This window comes from Suillus subalutaceus (assembly GCF_016647625.1).
Source record: "Suillus subalutaceus strain FC151 chromosome Unknown DFJ58scaffold_73, whole genome shotgun sequence".
Taxonomy (NCBI): domain Eukaryota; kingdom Fungi; phylum Basidiomycota; class Agaricomycetes; order Boletales; family Suillaceae; genus Suillus; species Suillus subalutaceus.
The window spans coordinates 46682-65752 of record NW_024540322.1 but is presented as its reverse complement, the minus strand read 5'-3'; the positions used below and the strand labels follow the sequence as shown (position 1 = coordinate 65752).

General features: G+C 48.0%; 7 protein-coding genes across 7 annotated transcripts; 6 read left to right on the top strand and 1 right to left on the bottom strand.

Annotated features, from left to right (window-relative positions):
• The first annotated feature begins 1 nt into the window (after window position 1).
• DFJ58DRAFT_449447 (Metallo-dependent phosphatase-like protein) lies at window positions 2-2637 on the top strand. Its single transcript, XM_041380455.1, has 12 exons — window positions 2-255; window positions 312-516; window positions 575-600; window positions 660-758; window positions 809-920; window positions 976-1121; window positions 1176-1315; window positions 1366-1443; window positions 1495-1715; window positions 1770-1944; window positions 1995-2114; window positions 2172-2637. The coding sequence occupies exons 1-12, from the start codon at window positions 118-120 to the stop codon at window positions 2587-2589; spliced, it is 1878 nt and encodes a 625-aa protein (XP_041242504.1). The 5' UTR covers window positions 2-117; the 3' UTR covers window positions 2590-2637.
• Window positions 2638-4752: 2115 nt separating this feature from the next.
• Window positions 4753-5643, top strand: DFJ58DRAFT_746583 (uncharacterized protein; the record flags this gene model as incomplete). The annotated part of the gene is made up of 5 exons (XM_041387475.1): window positions 4753-4776; window positions 4836-5048; window positions 5114-5302; window positions 5356-5452; window positions 5510-5643. The coding sequence occupies 5 exons, from the start codon at window positions 4753-4755 to the stop codon at window positions 5641-5643; spliced, it is 657 nt and encodes a 218-aa protein (XP_041242503.1).
• A 1515-nt stretch (window positions 5644-7158) lies between these two features.
• DFJ58DRAFT_611020 (uncharacterized protein) lies at window positions 7159-7744 on the top strand (the record flags this gene model as incomplete). The annotated part of the gene is made up of 2 exons (XM_041380884.1): window positions 7159-7241; window positions 7303-7744. Coding segments are annotated over 2 exons (525 nt in total), but the record flags the coding sequence as incomplete, so codon positions are not given.
• Window positions 7745-8373: 629 nt separating this feature from the next.
• Window positions 8374-9128, bottom strand: DFJ58DRAFT_607903 (uncharacterized protein; the record flags this gene model as incomplete). The annotated part of the gene is made up of 3 exons (XM_041380836.1): window positions 8374-8678; window positions 8732-8876; window positions 8931-9128. Coding segments are annotated over 3 exons (648 nt in total), but the record flags the coding sequence as incomplete, so codon positions are not given.
• A 1760-nt stretch (window positions 9129-10888) lies between these two features.
• Window positions 10889-12208, top strand: DFJ58DRAFT_794668 (uncharacterized protein). The gene is made up of 5 exons (XM_041390466.1): window positions 10889-11108; window positions 11168-11377; window positions 11440-11628; window positions 11717-11765; window positions 11822-12208. The coding sequence occupies exons 1-5, from the start codon at window positions 11085-11087 to the stop codon at window positions 11983-11985; spliced, it is 636 nt and encodes a 211-aa protein (XP_041242500.1). The 5' UTR covers window positions 10889-11084; the 3' UTR covers window positions 11986-12208.
• DFJ58DRAFT_449355 (uncharacterized protein) lies at window positions 12203-13085 on the top strand. Its single transcript, XM_041380454.1, has 2 exons — window positions 12203-12529; window positions 12582-13085. Exons 1-2 carry the CDS (start codon window positions 12463-12465, stop codon window positions 13007-13009), a joined length of 495 nt encoding a protein of 164 aa, XP_041242499.1. The 5' UTR covers window positions 12203-12462; the 3' UTR covers window positions 13010-13085.
• Window positions 13086-13229: 144 nt separating this feature from the next.
• Window positions 13230-15716, top strand: DFJ58DRAFT_662322 (Metallo-dependent phosphatase-like protein; the record flags this gene model as incomplete). Its single annotated transcript, XM_041382291.1, has 12 exons — window positions 13230-13367; window positions 13424-13628; window positions 13686-13711; window positions 13765-13863; window positions 13914-14025; window positions 14079-14224; window positions 14279-14418; window positions 14469-14546; window positions 14598-14818; window positions 14873-15044; window positions 15095-15214; window positions 15272-15716. 12 exons carry the CDS (start codon window positions 13230-13232, stop codon window positions 15714-15716), a joined length of 1902 nt encoding a protein of 633 aa, XP_041242498.1.
• Between the last annotated feature and the right edge of the window lie 3355 nt (window positions 15717-19071).

Genomic DNA, 19071 nt, shown 5'->3' with positions numbered 1-19071 from the left:
TAAAACTTTGAAGCTGTGGGCCCAGGGGTATTTTCTCTCCAGTCACCGCCACTGAGCGTCTCACTTGCACTCCCTTCTATCCGTGTGCGACCGATATCTTCCTCAATTCTTGTCATCATGCACATCGCACAAGCTCATGTCGACCGTGCAATTGAGCAGATCCAGCACAAGAAGCCGCCGCCAGATATCGACTTCACTCAGCACGTACTGGAAGATGGCAACACAATCAGTACACAAGAGCGGGTCGTCAAAGATGTGCGCTCGCGTCATCAGTTCCTCATTTTAACCGCCCGCTGAGGCTCTCATTGCAGGTGCAAGCACCAGCTATGGGCGTCCCGACAGATGCCCAGTTTTTCTCCAGACAAGATCCCACCAAACCTGACGTAGCGTTCCTCAAGAACCACTTTTACCGCGAAGGTCGTGTCACCGAGGATCAGGCGATATGGATTTTAGACAAGGCAACTGCACTCCTTCGTGCGGAGCCTAATGTCCTGCAGGTCGACGCGCCAATCACAGGTGAGTGTGCTTGTCGTCTGCCAGTGGTCACTCCATGCCAACCGACCTTCTCACTTAGTTTGTGGCGATATCCATGGTCAATATGTATGCGCTCTCAATTGTTCGTCAAGCTGATGCATTGCTGATGCTGATCATCTTTCCAGTATGACCTCATGAAACTGTTCGAAGTTGGCGGCAGTCCAGCGGACACACGGTACCTTTTCCTCGGGGATTACGTTGATCGGGGATACTTCAGTATAGAGGTGTGTCCCGCATTCATACTCGACCTTCTCCAACTCATCCCACCATACAGTGCGTTCTATATCTATGGTCCCTCAAGATCTGGTATCCCGATACCCTCTTCCTTCTCCGTGGCAATCATGAATGTCGGCATCTTACAGATTATTTCACTTTCAAACTTGAATGTATGTTTCAGTCACTCCATCTCTAAATGATTCCGCCATAGCTAACGTCATTTAGGTAAACACAAGTACTCAGAGCGCATCTATGACGCTTGCATGGATTCCTTTTGTGCACTTCCCCTTGCTGCCGTCATGAACAAGCAATTCCTATGCATCCACGGCGGTCTTTCACCAGAGCTGAACACTTTGGATGACATCAGAGCGGTACGTCCATTCGCGGATCTCCCATGACGCCATGTTCATTTATATCGCGTTTAGATTGACCGGTTCCGCGAGCCTCCGACACACGGGCTGATGTGCGACATTCTGTGGTCGGATCCTGTCGAAGACTTTGGGCAAGAGAAGATGAACGAAAGCTTCGTTCATAATCACGTCCGGGGTTGTTCCTACTTCTTCACGTGAGTCATCTCGAGTGCTCGATGTACAGCGATTAATCTTCGGCATGCAGTTACCAAGCTGCCTGTCAGTTCTTAGAGCGAAATAATCTTCTTTCGATCATTCGCGCACACGAAGCGCAAGACGCCGGGTATGTTTTGAATGTACGGCCGTTCATTTTACTCATGTAGTCTCTCAAAAGATATCGCATGTACCGGAAGACAAAAACCACAGGTTTTCCTTCTGTCATGACGATCTTTTCTGCTCCCAACTACCTCGACGTGTACAACAACAAAGCCGCCGTCTTGAAGTACGAGAGCAACGTGATGAACATTCGGCAGTTTAACTGCACGCCTCATCCGTACTGGCTACCTAACTTCATGGATGTGTTTACATGGAGTTTGCCCTTTGTGGGAGAGAAAAGTACGTTCACGGAGCTTATTAGAGCATCCACCCAGAACTGAGCGGCACATATAGTCACGGATATGCTTGTTGCTGTGCTAAACACTTGCAGCAAAGAAGAACTCGAGGAGTCTGACGAGGAAAATATTGTTTCACAAGTAACCCACCACGAAGAAGAAGCGAGAAGAAAGATCATCAAAAATAAGATCCTTGCAGTTGGACGGATGGCGCGCGTGTTTGCTCTGCTCCGGTATGGGATCCTTGTCTACACGTCGCGCTAGTCTGACAAATCTGGTGCAGAGAGGAGTCGGAGAAAGTTTCGGAGCTCAAGAGTATATCTGGTTCTAGCAAGTTGCCATACGGCACGCTAGCGTTGGGCACAGAGGGCATTAAGGATGCGATTTCCGGCTTCGAGGACGCGTACGTACAACTTCTTTCCCTGCACACGCTCTCGGTGTTCATCGCGTCTTTCTACAGGCGGAAGTCAGACATCGAGAATGAACGCCTTCCTCCAGAACTTTTTGATGCCGAAGAGGCAAAGGCTTTCCTGGCTCAATCTGGGTCGCTACCGACGACCCCAGCAGACACCGTCGACTCCCCTGTGTCTCCGGGTGGAGCCAGCCCTGGATTGGATACTTCCATGTCGTCTGGATCACTGACGTCCTTAACCAGTCCCCTGAGCAGTGGACAGATTGGTTCTCCGCGGACCCCATTCAACACGCCATTCAAGGGCAGGCATGGTCGGCAGGCTTCGCTTGGGACGACGATGACAAGTCCCTCGACGAGGCGCCGGAGTTTGGAGAGCACGATTTCGATGATCCAGGAAGCACTCGATGGGAAAGACCTGGAGACTCGTGGGCTTCCTGGAAATGGTTCATCTTATGGGGGTAGTTGATTGAGATCGAAGCTCGATACTGTATATCCATAATTTTTTTAGTCGCTTTGATGGATCGCAACCTTGTGATGAAAAGAACAAGTATGAGTATGATTATTAATGGACAACTTTATTGATAACTAGCAGCCTGGAAGCCTCTCTCATCCGCCGACCTACTGCAGTGCTCTCTTGAGTCTCACGATTGATTAGGCTTAGAGGCAATCATAGCAGTGTACAACAGGTTCGAAGTCCACCGTTGGCGTCAGGCCTGATTATATTCGATCCTCAATCCGGACCAGCGTTCAGCAAACCTTTGTAGTCGTGCAATCTCATGATAGAGGACCACCGGTGATCCTATATTCTCAAGACCCCTGTAAGACATTTGGAAGGTAAGAATGAATACAAATGCATGGATTAGATTATAATAAAAAGCTTTCACATCCATTTTATTGCTGACGTGCTGCCTGTATTCAAGGCATGGCCTCGATATCTGCTACGGTTCGAATCCTTAAGAACATAGTGGCTGGCTTGGATAAGCGAAGCCCAAGCCAGAGCGTCCAGCAGACCATCGGGAGGCAGACCACGTTTTCGCACCCGCTGCAGGCACTTGTCTCCCAGGATAAGGGTCTGTTAGCTAGGGCAAGAGGAACGCTAGGATAGCGGGGATTGTAGCGGTTTCGAACCTGCGACAGTTCTCGTCAGGGGGTTACCGCTACCCCAACCGCGCTGACCTTCTTGGTTTGTTTATGATTATACTGCTGAGCCTATATACCGCTCGAGTGGGAGTAAATGTTCCATTGCACGACTGCAACTGCGTCTGAGGACCGGCCAGCTTCATACGGTAACCGTGACCCACCGGCAGGGTAGTTTACGGTTGGGAGAACCTACTCACCGAGACTCCTTCGTTCCGAACCGATTGATATGGCGTCTCTGAGCAGAAACATTAATGCTGGACATTAATAAATCGGAACAGTCCGAAAGTCCCGGACTAAAAACAAACGTTATCTAATAACGGGCAGGTAAGTGCTATTAATGACAGAGGTCGGGACTTACGGTTTCGCATGGATTAATATTGGCGTCCAATCCAGTGCGTTATTAATGTTCACATCATGATCGAGCAACGTATCACACAGCATGCATGGATTTTCCTCCGAAGGTGAGTACAACTATCAGTGGCGCAGGATCATGATGTGATTCTGTGACTCATACTACTACTACTACGGCAGCACCATGCGCCCAAGGCCAAGATCAACCGACCAGCCGCATCTGGTAACGCAATAAGGGTCCAGGATAAACTTGCACACGAGACGGCGGATCTGTGGCTGTGGGGCCACAAAATCATCATCAGAGTCGGGCTCGTCGTCTGCTTCAGTCCCAGAGTTGTCTAGACGCAGACTCCGAGTCGGATATATTGGAATCCGTGTCCGTGTCACTGCTGGAATCGAGCCCGGACACGCTAGAGTCTCATGCTGGATGAATCCGAGCAAGACTGCGGCGCACTACTAGTACTGCCAATGGCCAAGAGGAATAAACAGATATATTTCTGTGCGGTGTTAAGTTAGCGAAGTTGTAACTATTTAGTAATGCATAACACGGAGATCTAATCCCACTTGAAAGCTTGGCACACCCTGGGGTGTTACATGTACATCAACGTTCAGATTTCAGAGTTGGCAGCAATTTTCACGCGATTTCGAAAGTTTGAATCTTCTTTCTAGAAATCATCGTGAGCGCACAAAACAATTGGGATGAAGCTCGCTGATGCGACGTGACAATGGACATTACTTTGTGCGCGCGACGTGATTGGTCGTATAAAAATTGTCTGCCAACAATTCAATTATGTTCCATACTAACGAATTCAGACACGTGTTCGCCAATTGGGGGGAAGGGTGATAAGGGTTGTGGTGACCGCCGCCACCACTTTATCCGCCTTGGTAGTCTGCGGTTGTTCGCTAGGAAGGTGCATCGCGAAGGTTTGCGTGGAGGACTTGCGAGCCGCAGATAGGCTCCGAGCTCGTCATATATGCCGATGCTATGACCATATATAGGAAATATACGAATGCGCCATAACTCTATCCAAGTTAGGTTACTACACACTCGATGCCTCGTGAGCGTGAGCCTTCATTCGCTTATAAAATCTGTTCTCAGTATGAGCAGTAATTCATCTTCACTATCTCATTTGACTCCATGGCCTCACTCTATTCCACTGAGGTGCACTTTCAAAACTTTGGAATCCTTGCTGTATCGCTGAACTATGCTTGCTTTTCAAGTTATATGCCATAACCGCTGATGCAAGAGCACTTGCTGAAGAACAACCCCTTCCCGAAGCCCTTCATCGCACGTCCCTCTTAATGAGGGTACTCTGTTTTTTGGCGTTTGGGCGCCAAGATCTTGAAGATCATTGGAAGTCCCTACAATCAAAGCAAGGGTTCGAAACCGTTAGGGGCCGGTCATGCTCTATCCTGACCAGCACTATTACCACAGTAAGCTATCTAACTCCGGGCGCGCTACGAGCTCTAGCCGACGCTGACATGCCCCCACATTGAAGGCAAGCGTCATCCTCGCCACAAGTGTTGTTTTCGTCAGTACGGGCTCTCCTGTACCGTACTTTGACTATACAACACCCGCTCCTTACTGTCTACTCATTTTATCGCTCATGCTCGCCGTGATCGCGATGTTGACATCTGGCTCAGGCATGATACGCTGGCTGCACACCGATCGGCACTGGACTCAACAGGTGAGGATCATTCTCGTCATACCGCTTGCGCCGACTGACCTAAATGTGATCAGCAACTTAAGCTAGGCGGTTACTTCGTGTTGTCCTACCTGTTGTCAATAGTCGCCCCCATGTTCTTCGTCGCCTGCTCCCTACATGGTTTCATATTTGGTGAGTTATTTCATCATTTGAGGCTCTCTTCTGGTCCCTGATACATTTCGCCCCCAGCGATGTTGATAGCAGGCTTTTCCTCTCCAAGCGTGATCTGCCGCGTCGTCACTGCGCTCTGGCTGGTCACATACATCGTCAACATTGGGATGATATTGACGGAAACTATGTGGAGGTATGCTCAATCACGCTAGATATCGCCGGTCGTTCAATCCACCTTCTACTTTGCTCCTTGTTTCCCACGGTTTGTTCATGCTATGTATAACTTCCCTGATGCAGCACACAAGTGGGCTCAATGTAGACGAATTTATGTATGCAATCTGTGGCTTTCAGTCATGCCAATTTTTCAAGAACGTTTTGCGCATCGAATCGTGTCAGTGTGAAAGTTTATCGGAAAAAAACCTCGAGTGGAGATGTACGCACGCCTTTCACAAAAGCAGGCGGCGATCAGAAAGTCTGAAAGCACGACGCAATAGTTTAATTGGCGCCATGAAAATACCTGGGCGTGTCGAGCTCGGGGTATGAGTTCTTCCTCGGCCTAGAAGTCTAGTGTACTTCAAGAGCTTTATTGGATAAGTTGCAGGCGTAATCGTCGGTCCCAGAGAAGGAAACACGGTTGTATGGTGGTTCATCTAAGGCCTTCCAGAACACAATCCGCCAGTTCAGAGCGTGAATGGAAGTTGTCCAACGGTATGGACACAACGTTTTATCATCGGTGTTCAAGCGTTCAAGCCTCAATCTGTGAGAGGCGACCCCACAATCCAAGACCCTATGCAATGCCAAGATATCCATTGCTCCCAGTGAGTTTGGAGGAGTTGTGTTCGGTAGGACACGTTAGCCACGAGTCGAGCTCGTCCTCGTACTTGCCCATGATGCCTTCTCAGACAATGCAACGGATGTAAGGGTCGTAAATGGTGCCCCAAAGGTGGCTTTCAACTTCGGGATGCAGTCAGGGCGGCAGAGGGCGGATATAATCATACTAGTAGTATGTGGCGATATCCATGGGCAATATGTATGCGCTCTCGATCGATCGTCAGGTTGATGCATTACTGATCATTTTAAGATCTAGATAATGTGATCTGACCTCAGTCTCGTAGAACGGACTATATTGGTGTACCTAGACCTAGTGTGATCAAGCTAAGTTATAATCACGTTAGCGTAAACGTGGGCAGGAAGGGACGTACTCTCAGTCTCAGAAAACGGACTGAGAGAAGACTCGGAAGAGGTGAGTCAATATTTGGCATTCCCACATTCATACCCCGCGGTTATAAGCGTCGCACACGGTACCTTTGCCTCGGGGACTCGGCCGATCGGGGGGTGTCCCGCATTTATACTCGATCGACCTTCTCCAACTCATTAGAGTGTTTTTGCTAAGGAAAATTTGAGATTTCCTAAATGTAAAATGATACTCCACTTGATGCAAAATGTCGAGTCGGAAATACCAAATTAAATTACAACTGACTGTTCCGTCCGAATCTTATGTTACGCTGACCACTAGTACTGCATCCGCCGAGTCCTCGTCGAACATGAACAACCAACAACAACAGCCTGTTCAACCATTCCTGGCCCTTCAAACTTTTTCCACCAAATTTATCCACACTGTTGCTGTCACGGCAATATCACAGAACAGCTCGGATCCAGTGTCCTTGACTCGCCTGGCGTTGAGAGTCAAGAGACAGCATGAAGAAGATGCCGAAGACAAAGGACGGCCACGCCCCCATCAGGGGGGTGAGCGCATATCCGAAACTTACTTGAGGTCCATGCGAGATCGAGAATCATTGTGGCAATTTCAGTGAGCATTACTGCATCAGATCCAGCGAGTCGCAGTTAATGTGTGATACTATGCCATCAAGGATGACTGCATCAGAATTGCTTGAACTCGCTCAAGCTTTGCGCCTCCCTGACGAGATCAGAACGGACATGGGACACAAGTTCACCGCAATCGAAGCTTTGTGCCTCACTTGTGCTCGCTTACGCTCAGCTGGTGACCTGTATGAGCTCGTATCTAAATTTGACCGTTCTGCTGCTGGAATATCTGAAATAGTCAACTGGGTCATCATTTTCATTGACGAAAAATGGGGGCACCTCCTGGATTTTGATCAAGAGCATCTGCTCTCCCGACCTAACTTGGAGAAGTATGCGAGGGCAGTCCATGAAAGTGGTGCACCTTTGACTGGAATTTGGGGTTTTATTGACTGCACCATACGGCGCATCTGTCGGCCGTCTCACTGGCAACGGCAGGCATATAATGGTCATAAAAAATACCATGCACTCAAGTTTCAGGCTGTGATGTTGCCGAATGGGATGTTTGGTCATCTATATGGGCCTGTTGAAGGACAACGCAATGATGCCTTTCTGCTATCGGAAAGTGGGCTCATGACTAGTTGCAAGGAATATGCTGTGCGTGATGGCACTGATGAGCATACTCCTATGGAGGATCATTATTTGCAGCTCTTCGGAGATGCTGCGTATGGTGTCAGTCCACAAATGATAAGCCCATTTTCAGGTCCCGGAAATCGCACGGAAGAGGAACAGCGGTTCAATGCAGCCATGGGGGCTGTGCGGATAGAAGTCGAGCATGGATTTGGTATTGTTGCGAACATGTGGCCAGTACTCAATGCACACTGGAAGATGCACATTTTTTCTTCTCCCATTGGAACCCAGTATCGCACCACTGTCATTCTTACAAACGCAGTCAACTGTTTACGGTTTAACCAAGTTTCGCAGTTTTTCAATTGTCAGCCACCAGAATTGCATGAATACTTTCATCCTTGATTATGTGCAGTCTACACGGGTATATACCAATGCTACATGATGTACATAAGTTATGATAGTGGGAATGGGGAGTTGACAGTCAACAACAAAGTCACAAGCATCTACTGCTTCACATGTGTTACTGCCTCCAAGTAGCGCTTGGAAGTTCTCTCGAGAACAGCAGTACAAGCCTTCATTTCCTCGATGACAGCATCATTTTGCTTGCTTCGTATCTCCTCACCATGCTTGATAACATCAAGGACCGATTGCCATTCAGTGCCCATTTTCTCGCGACGGATGCGCTTAGTAGTGGGAGCACCAGGTGGAGACAGCTGTACGGGCACACAATAAGGAGAGATATTCTCCTTGTCAGAGTTGTTGTCAGAGTCAATATTGACATCAGCAAGCTTCTGCTTGCGAGCGTTGCGAGTAGCTTGTGTTCGTATCACCTCGCCACCTACTCGATCGGCTTCAGCTTTCTAATAGGATCTTGTAAGTGCTGCAAAGTAATACATTGGCTGATAACACTTGCCTTCCTCTTGGTGTCCTTCTGTTCATCATTCTGCATAGCGGCAGATCTCTGATTTTCGGAGATCCTATCTAAAAGTGCCGCAAGGACAGTCTTCTGTGACTGGGACAGTGTGCTATTAATGCTGGGAACCGAGTCTGGGTCCTTGATATTGACATTTGTGTGAGCATGCTATAATTGAAAGCTTCACATACTTACATCTTGATACTTGAGAAGCTGTGTCATCTTGTTGCGGACACCTGCATACGAAGTGTTTCGGAAGTAACCTTGCTTTTTCATAGCTTCATGGATGTCTTTCCAGGCCTTCGTCTTGTGGGTGTGTTTTGCAGCATATGGGTTGCGCTCGCTAACGACTCTCGCGAGGTGCTCGAGTGCAGCACCTCCGTATTTCGCACGAGATGGATATGACTTCTTCTCCTCATTGCCGGCAGTCAATGGAGGTGGTGATTCAGATGCACGTAATGCATCAGTACTGAGCTTGGTAGGAGTGGGAGATGGAGGTGTTGGGCACTGTCCAGACGGAGGCGGAAGCGACAGTGCAGGGAAGACAAAAGGGTCTGTCGTGTATGACGAATCAGGTTCCCAGAATACAGAGACATCATCCCCAGTCCCAGATGTAGAGAATTCTGAAACTCGATCAGGTTCGACGTGGGCCATCATGTCGTTGACCCAAGATGGCTGAGTACTGGTTGTATGAGGATGTGTGTTATGGGGCATGGTAGCAAGTTGCTGGTACAAGTGGAACAAAGCCCACTCGTTCTTATCATTGTGAGCCAGCTGGTGACGTAGTAGAGCTGAGCACACACACTGCACGTCATATTCAATAGAAAAGTGGTGCGCTGCATACATGCATCGTCACTGTTGTGCGGGGAGCAACGACTGACGGCTTGGTGAGCTAACATAGGTCTAAAACGGCTTAGTGGCAAAAAATAAGGTTCTCAAAAGTAACTTAACATCTGACGACTCCAACGATTAAGGTTTGGTGTAAAATGGACGGGTCTTAAGTTAGTGAAATTCTTCAAAAAATCCTTAGCAAAAACACTCTATTCCATCATGCAGGATCTACGTTTCCTCAAGCTCAAGATCTGGTATCCCAATACCTCTTCATTCTCCGTGGCAATCATAAATATTGCCGGCATCTAGATCTCACAGATTATCTCACTTTCAAGCTTGAATGTCACTCGGAGCCGAATCTCTTTGAAATGTTGCACAAGTACTCAGAGCGCATCTATGGCGCTTTCATAAAATCCTTTTGTGCACTTCCACTTGCTGCGGTCATCATGCATCATGCATCATGAACAGGCAATTCATATGCATCCACAGGGTAGACTCGTAACCAGTCTGGACTACATCTTTGAGATGTTAAGTGTTCTTCGCCACTCGACTTGTCCGTGGTATTAGTAAGCCAGGCTGGCCACGAGCCTATGGTTCAAAACTTCGAAACTTTAAGAATGTGTTAATAAAGTATAGCAAGTATGTAATCACATTCTTCGACAAGCTGACACTAGTTAGAGTTCGAGTTCGTACCTTGGCAAGGTTTAGTTTACTTATGGCGAGAATCTGAGCTCGTGACATGTGCGCCGACAACGTTATTCATGAGCCGTCCGTAGGATATATAGGATAAATAACTAAGTTGGGAGATGCCACAGCATATATACAACTGCAAAGCACACGTATCGAAATCATGACGAAGGGAGGAGTTTGAAATTTGGTGGATGCCGGTCGTGCCGGACGTAGTATGATACGCATCTTCTGTCGCTCAAAATACAAACTTAGGTATACCCAGGCTCATTCCCACCTTGCTGGAGAGGTAAGGGGGCGGTCTCTGAGCACGGTAGTGTAAAGCTTAGTAAACCGGAAACATGCGCAAATCTTTCAAACCCAGCACAACCTTATCCCCCAACCTCTCCCGGTTTACTAAGCTTTACACTACCGTGCTCAGAGACCGCCCCCTTACCTCTCCAGCAAGGTGGGAACGAGCCTGGGTATACACTCGCTCGTGCATAGTCACCAATGCATCGAGTGTTATTACGTTAGGTTGGAACTTCCGTATTTGGCTTTATTTTGGTCGTTTTGATCGCTCTGATTTTGCTTCTCCGTATTTTGCTTTGTTTCACCCAGTCCTTGCTTCAAGCCTTGATCGCGTTCGGCGTCTCAAGTGATCGCACACCTTCCGCTTCTTAAGTGGTCGCACACCTTCCGCCCCTTAAGTGGTCGCACACCTTCCGCCTCTTGGGTAAGTGTTACTAGGACATGTCATAGCTTCATCCGTCGTTCCCTTATAGCGGTTTGAATCTTCTTGTTCTCAGTATAGGCCTTCAATAGTCCATCTTCACTCTTTCATTTAACTCCATGGCCTCTTTCTATTCTACTGAGGTACATTTTCGAAACTTAGCAATCCTTGCCGTATGACTGATCTACGCTTGCCTTTCAAGTTATATGTGACTGCTGACCCAAGAACACTTGCTGAAGAACAACCCCTCCCCGAAGCCTGTCGTCCCACGTCCTTATCAATGAGGGTAGTTTGCTTTTCGGCACTGGGACACCCAGATCTTGTCGCTCATTGGAAGTCGCTCCAATCCGAGGAAGCGTTCGAAACTGTTAGGAGCAGGTTGTGCTCTATCCTGGCCTGCACTATGACCACAGTAAGCTATCTAACTCCTCGCGTGTCGCGAGCTCTAGCCGACGCTGACATACTCCCACAAAGGCAGGCGTCATCCTCGCTCTAACTGGCGTTTTCGTCACTACAGGGTCTCCTGTGTCATACCTCGACTATACAACACCCGCTCCTCATTGCCTGCTGGTCACGTCGCTCATGCTCGCTATGATCGCGCTGTTGACATCTGGCTCGAGCATGATGCGTTGGGTAAACACCAATCGGCACTGGGCTCAACAGGTAGGGGTCATTCTCGCCATACCGATTGCACCGGCTGATAAATATGATCAGCAACTTAAGTCAGGCGGCTACTTCCTGTTGTCAATAGTCACCCCCCGTGTTCTTCGTCGCCTGGTCTCTACATTGTTTCATGTTTGGTAAGTTGTTCCATCATTTGAGGCTCTCTCTAGTCCCTCATGTATTTTACCCCCAGCGATGTTGATAGTAGGTTTTTCCTCTCAAAGCATGATTTGCCGCGCCATCACTGCGTTCTGGCTGGTCACATACGTCATCAACATTGGTCCGATGTTCCATCAACATCGGACCAATGTTGATGGAAACTATGTGGAAATATACGACAAGCCTCGATCACGCTAGATATCGCCGGTAGTATCCACTTTCCACTTTGCTTTTTGTTTCACATGCGGTTTGTTTATGTTATACAGGCACTCCCCTTCGGTTGGCTCTACGACAATAGTGTTTGCAGTAGGAAATATTATATTAGCATCGTCTCATAGACCTAGTGTCTCTTCAATATCAGTTGTGACGCTTACGAAAATCGCCCGAAAATTTGTCTAGAATTTTATCGTTGAAAATCCATCAACATAGAAGTTGAGAGGGGAAAGGAATGCACGATCAAGACAGCTTTCAGCGTCTTCGAGAATCGGTGGGAAGGGCAGTCTTGTCCTTCGTTCACCTCTGCAAATAGACAGTGTTTCTTCGCGTTCTCGACTCCAGTGAGTTTGGAGGAGATGAACGGAGGGTTCTGCGGGACACGAAAGGCACGAGTCGAGCTCGTCTTCGAACTTGCCCATGATGCCTTCCCGGACGACACGACAGATGTAAGGGTTATAAATGGTGCTCCGAAGGTGGCTTTCAATGGCAGAGGGCGGGTATAAGTGGCGATATCCATGGGCAATATGTATGTGCTCTCGATTGTTCGTAAGGCTGATGCATTACTGATCATTTTGAAGATCTACACAGGGTACACGTTTATAGCGTGAACGCGGGCAGAAAGGAAACAAAACGACATGGCGGTTATAAACATCGGCGTCATTACGGCCTTATGAAGCTGTTCACGTTCACACACGGGATTTGGTTGATCGGGGGGGTCGCATTTATACTCGATCGACCTTATACTCATTCCATCATACAATGCGTTCTGTATCTACGTTCCCTCAAACTCAAGATCCGGTATCCCGATATCTCTTCCTTCTCCGTGGCAATCATGAATATTGCCGGCATCGCACAGATTATCTTACTTTCAAGCTTGAATGTCATACCGAATCTCTTTGAATCCGTCACTGAAGCCATTCAGGCAATATTCTGCACAAGTAATCAGAGCGCAGCTATAACGCTTGCAGGAATAATTTTGTGCACCTCCCCCTGGTCCCATTCATGATACACTGCATTGTACAGGATGATGGACAATAGGCGTCGCCCCCATTAGGTATTTCCGCAGTAGTGTGCTGTAGCTTGACCACAATAATAACTCACTTCTTCGTGTTAAAACTTTGAAGCTGTGGTCCCAGGGGTATTCTCTCCAGTCACTGTCACTGAGCGTCTTGCTTGCACTCCCTTCTATCCGTGTGCGACCGATATCTTCTCCAATTCTTGTCATCATGCTCATCGCACAAGCTCATGTCGACCGTGCAATTGAGCAGATCCAGCACAAGATGCCGCTGCCAGATATCAACTTGACTCAGCACGTACTGGAAGATGGCAACACAATCAGCACACAAGAGCGGGTCGTCAAAGATGTGCGCTCGCGTCATCAGTTCCTCATTTTAACCGCCCACTGAGGCTCACATTGCAGGTGCAAGCACCAGCTATGGGCGTCCCGACAGATGCCCAGTTTTTCTCTAGACAAGATCCCACCAAACCTGACGTAGCGTTCCTCCAGAACCACTTTTACCGCGAAGGCCGTGTCACCGAGGATCAGGCGATATGGATTTTGGAAAAGGCAACCGCACTCCTTCATGCGGAGCCTAATGTCCTGCAGGTCGACGCGCCCATTACAGGTGAGTGTGCTTGTCGTCTGCCGTGGTCACCCCATGCCAACCGACCTTCTCACTTAGTTTGTGGCGATATCCATGGCCAATATGTATGCGCTCTCAATTGTTCGTCAAGCTGATGCATTGCTGATCATTTCTCCAGTACGACCTCATGAAACTGTTCGAAATTGGCGGCAGTCCAGCAGACACACGGTACCTTTTCCTTGGGGATTACGTTGATCGGGGATACTTCAGTATAGAGGTGTGTCCCGCATTTATACTCGACCTTCTCCAACTCATCCCATCATACAGTGCGTTCTATATCTATGGTCCCTCAAGATCTGGTATCCCGATACCCTCTTCCTTCTCCGTGGCAATCATGAATGCCGGAATCTCACAAATTATTTCACTTTCAAGCTTGAATGTATGTTTCAGTCACTCCATCTCTAAATGAATCCGCCACTAACGTCATTTAAGGCAAACGCAAGTACTCAGAGCGCATCTATAACGCTTGCATGGATTCCTTTTGTGCACTTCCTCTTGCTGCCGTCATGAACAAGCAATTCTTGTGCATCCACGGCGGTCTTTCACCAGAGCTGAACACTTTGGATGATATTGGAGCGGTATGTCCATTCGCGGATCTTCCATGACGCCATGTTCATTTATATCACATTTAGATAGACCGGTTCCGCGAGCCTCCGACACACGGGCTGATGTGCGACATTCTGTGGTCGGATCCTGTCGAAGACTTTGGGCAAGAGAAGATGAACGAAAGCTTCGTTCATAATCAAGTTCGGGGTTGTTCCTACTTCTTCACGTGAGTCATCTCGAGTGCTCGATGTACAGCGATTAATCTTCGGCATGCAGTTACCAAGCTGCCTGTCAGTTCTTAGAGCGAAATAATCTTCTTTCGATCATTCGCGCACACGAAGCGCAAGAAGCCGGGTATGTTTTGATTGTACGGCCGTTCATTTTACTCATGTAGTCGCTCAAAAGATATCGCATGTACCGGAAGACACAAACCACAGGTTTTCCTTCTGTCATAACGATCTTTTCTGCTCCCAACTACCTGGACATGTACGACAACAAAGCCGCCGTCTTGAAGTACGAGAGCAATACGATGTACATTCGGCAGTTTAACTGCACGCCTCATCCGTACTGGCTACCTAACTTCATGGGTGTGTTTACATGGAGTTTACCCTTTGTGGGAGAGAAAAGTACGTTCACAGAGCTTATTAGAGCATCCATCTAGAACTGAGCGGCACATATAGTCACGGATATGCTTGTTGCTGTGCTAAACACTTGCAGCAAAGAAGAACTCGAGGAGTCTGACGAGGAAAATATTGTTTCACAAGTAACCCACCACGAAGAAGCGAGAAGAAAGATCATCAAAAATAAGATCCTTGCAGTCGGACGTTGGGCGCGTGTGTTTGCTCTGCTCCGGTATGGAATCCTTGTCTACACGTCGCGCTAGTCTGACAAATCTGGTGCAGAGAGGAGTCGGAGAAAGTTTCGGAGCTCAAGAATATATCTGGTTCTAGCAAGTTGCCATACGGCACGTTAGCGTTGGGTACAGAGGGCATTAAGGATGCGATTTCCGGCTTCGAGGACGCGTACGTACAACTTCTGTCCCTGCACACGTTCTCGGCGTTTATCGCGACTTTCTACAGGCGAAAGTCAGACATCGAAAATGAACGGCTCCCTCCAGAACTTTTTGATGCCGAAGAGGCAAAGGCTTTCCTGGCTCAATCACAATCTGGCTCGCTACCGACGACCCCAGCAGACATTGTCGAGTCCCCTGTGTCTCCGGGTGGAGCCAGCGCTGGATTGGACACTTCGATGTCGCCTGGATCGCTGACGTTCTTACCCAGTCCCCTGAGCAGCGGACAGATGGGTTCTCCGCGGACCACATTCAACACGCCATTCAAGGGCAGGCATGGTCGGCAGGCTTCGCTTGGGACGACGATGACAAGTCCCTCGACGAGGCGCCGGAGTTTGGAGAGCACGATGTCGATGATCCAGGAAGCACTCGATGGGGAAGACCTGGAGACTCGTGGACTTCCTGGAAATGGTTCGTCTTATTGGGGTGGGAGTGGTAGTTCTTCCCATAGTTGATTGAGATCGAAGCTCGATACTGTATATTCATAGTCTTTTTTTTCTGGTCGCTTTGATGGATCGCAACCTTGTGATGAGTATGAGCATTGAGTATCATTAATAATTAATGGGCAACTTTATTGATGACTAACAGACTGAACTCACCTCAGAGGCGATCGTAGCAGCGTATAACAGGTTCGAAGCCCATTAACATCAGGCTTGGTTATATTCGATCTTCATGGGCCTTTCGGACCAGCGTCCAGCAAAGCTTTGTAGCTGTGTAACCTCATGACAGCCGCATCGGTGATCAATATTCTCAAAACCCCTGTAAATCAAAGGTGCAAGTATTAATGTATGGATTAGATCATGACATCCCTAGCATGCTGCCTGGATTCAAAGCTATCTCTGCTATGGTTCGAATCTTTAATAACATTCTCATCAAAGCTGAATAAACAGTCACTTGCTGATGCCCGAACCAAAAACAAATGTTCGTTGCGCAAACAAATTCAAATTCATCTATCGAACAGCTTGAGGTAAGTAGCATTACTATATGATACTGATAGAGGTCCTGGACTTACGATTTCGCAGGGATATCATATGGGGCCGGTCAAATGTAAGAGGATATCACCTGTGAACTTTGGGCGACCTCGATGGCTTGCGAATACAAAAGGCGTTGGACGGACTGAAATGAACAGGACTGAATGGATGGTGTTGACGGGAAGGCCGTTCCTGTGTATGTCTGAAGGGACCTGGCTGTTCTAGGTTGCTGTGTCGAACATGACTCTGGGAAACACCCGCACACCAGAAACGAGTAGAGACATGTGTATTGCACAGATCGTAGAACATTAATGTGTATAAGCCTTCGCGGGAAGGAATCAAATAAAGGAATTGACCTGTCAAGGGGGTCAGGGAAGCACTGGCTCGGGCGGCTCAGGCTCGCCACCGCTACGATAGCGCATCAGTACATTCATAAATAACTCGAGAAGGCTGCTAGTAGAAGCACGGAGATTAAAGTTCAGGCGCTGGTCTGCCATCGGTCTCAATCAGGCTGCGGACCTTGAGTGTAGGGGCAGATAGGAATTGGCCCGGGCCTCGTCGGCAAAACGTGTGAGCATATCTGGCTCTTCTCGACTATGCTTGTACAGGTCAAAGATAGTTTCGACCACTATCATATTGAGGCTACGTACGCCTTCTGACGTCAAAAGTGCATCAATATTCCACCCAATTATGCACGTGGCACTCTCTGAGCCTCGATTGAGATCTCTTCGACGAAGCCAGTTGGCATGATACCTTTGTCAACCCTCTCTAGCTCACTCCAGTCAATGATGCTGCCGTCCCAAATGTCCGGTACATCATCTGCAATCAAACTACCACCTGCCCCGTCGTTTTCTTGCAATTGGTTAGCTTCCCTCCTCAATTTGGGTAGGAGCTATCTCACTGTCCATGATTGTGCTTGATAGGAGGGACGTGTTTCAACATGAACCTGTGTCCGTGTAATCGATATGTGAATAGTTGCTCCACATTACAAAATTTACACAAAGTAGTTACTCACTAAGTAGCTTGAAATTTGCTTGATTGGTTTGCTTAGGTGTGACAAGGAGTCTATTACATACCCAAGAAGATTCTTTCCTTTTCAACCAGTCTGACCCTGAGAAGCTTCTGCTTCCGCGATAGGCGGGGATAGAAGGTCTTCATTGCCTTTCTTTCAACTGTTTTAAAGCGTGGTCCAGCATATATAAGTGCGGTGAAGACGATGGCAAAGCTTCGTGGAGCACGGATAAGGGTTCTGCTGAGTGTTTAGAGACTGCGATTAACTGACTTTTCTTGTGTGGCCGCGAGTTCGAGTCTACTGAATGGCGGACAGCACTTGGCTCCACGAAAATTTTGTCTTTACATATTGCGATGATATTATTCATGGTAAGTTGCGCCAGAGAATCATCGAGTTCCATATAGACATCGAGAAACATTCAGGATTGAAATCGTTTGTTATCTAATGACATTTGTTTATATTTGGTTAGTCTATCAGTCGCCGGCACGTCGGACGATGACGACGCTCTGCAGTGTAGCCTAACATACTTTGTGTTGTACGTCCTGTCCATTATAGTGCATTTCCTTAACCTTCATTAATGCCATTGACTGCCAGAGATTCCAGATCCGACCCTGCACCGCAAGCACTCTCCAATACCTAAATAATAATAAAGCTCGGCCAATTGCCTCGAGGTCTTAGTGTGGCAAGGCATCTTTGCGTAAAATCCGTCTATCATCTAACGCAAACGTCACCTTCGTAAACGCACGTCCCGAGTACTCCTGTATGTAGCGTGCGGTCACTGAAGATACACAATCAAGACCATTCAAAGTGTCAAATAAAATAAGGATACCAAACTTCCATTAGGCTTACGAATACACCCTGCAACGTGGATGCATATGACCTTGCAAGCAAGGTGATTACCAACAACACTATTTGCGGTCTCTTGCTCAAAGGTTCGACAGTACTTGCCCCATGTGTTGGCCGGCCGGCCGTCAAAAATCTGCTACCTATGGACAAACCTCGGGCCAGCTTGGTCTCAAAAAAAATCGGCTATCTTTTGACAGACATTTGGCTCTAAAATCTGCTTCTTTCTGGACAGACATGTGTGGAAGCTTCTGGCGGACCGTCTGAAGTCTAATGAAAAGGAGGCACGCCCCGGGGGCGTGCAAGCTGCCGCTGTCTCCAGGTACCGACCCCAAAAGTGAATAACAGAGGCTGTGAAAGTAGCGTTACATTCAGTACATTCCCGGGGAAATTCAGTGAATAGCCTGTGAAATAATATCACTGGAGCTCGAGGTCAGGACTTACGTTTTCGCAGGGATTGGCGTCCAATCCAGTGCGTTATTAATACTCACACCATGATCGAGCGACGTATCACAGCAAGTACGGATTTCCGAAGGTAAGTACAACCATTATTGGTTCACCCTAGGCTCGTGACCAGCATGGCTTATACACCCGGCGTAGTCCAGACTGATTACGAATCTAGGTTCTCCGAGTCTTGAACATGGCGGAGATGAAAGGGTGGGTGGAAGAGAAGGAAGCTTGGCCTGAACCAGTAGTGCAAGCGGGACATTGCATGGTCGTCCGAGGAACGAGCACATGTTGGTTGCGAAAGAAGCTGGAGTCGGTAACGTATCGAATCTCGATCCGACAGAGACCCTCCACTAACATCGTGGGAGTCAGGATAGTAGGGGATATTTGAAGCTTGAGCGCTTGAACTGCGACACCCATTTGGATGCGGAACTGAAGCCATACATTCTCACCCAGTGATTTACATCCATTGTGTCGATCAGATCATTGAAAGGCACTAGATAAGCATGTGTACGGGAACTAATTAACTATAAAAGG

What these genes read in the sequence shown, in the direction of transcription:
- DFJ58DRAFT_794668 (XM_041390466.1), top strand. Translation starts at nt 11,085, where the DNA reads ATGGCCTCTTTCTATTCTACTGAG. An exon ending in CCTCTTTCTATTCTACTGAG is followed by an intron (nt 11,109 to 11,167) that starts GTACATTTTCGA and finishes TTGCCTTTCAAG; the next exon opens with TTATATGTGACTGCTGACCC. An exon ending in TCTACATTGTTTCATGTTTG is followed by an intron (nt 11,766 to 11,821) that starts GTAAGTTGTTCC and finishes TTTTACCCCCAG; the next exon opens with CGATGTTGATAGTAGGTTTT.
- DFJ58DRAFT_449447 (XM_041380455.1), top strand. Translation starts at nt 118, where the DNA reads ATGCACATCGCACAAGCTCATGTCGACCGTGCAATTGAGCAGATCCAG. An exon ending in GGTCGACGCGCCAATCACAG is followed by an intron (nt 517 to 574) that starts GTGAGTGTGCTT and finishes CTTCTCACTTAG; the next exon opens with TTTGTGGCGATATCCATGGT. An exon ending in GCCCTTTGTGGGAGAGAAAA is followed by an intron (nt 1,716 to 1,769) that starts GTACGTTCACGG and finishes CGGCACATATAG; the next exon opens with TCACGGATATGCTTGTTGCT.
- DFJ58DRAFT_449355 (XM_041380454.1), top strand. Translation starts at nt 12,463, where the DNA reads ATGGTGCTCCGAAGGTGGCTTTCAATGGCAGAGGGCGGGTATAAGTGG. An exon ending in GCGATATCCATGGGCAATAT is followed by an intron (nt 12,530 to 12,581) that starts GTATGTGCTCTC and finishes ATCATTTTGAAG; the next exon opens with ATCTACACAGGGTACACGTT.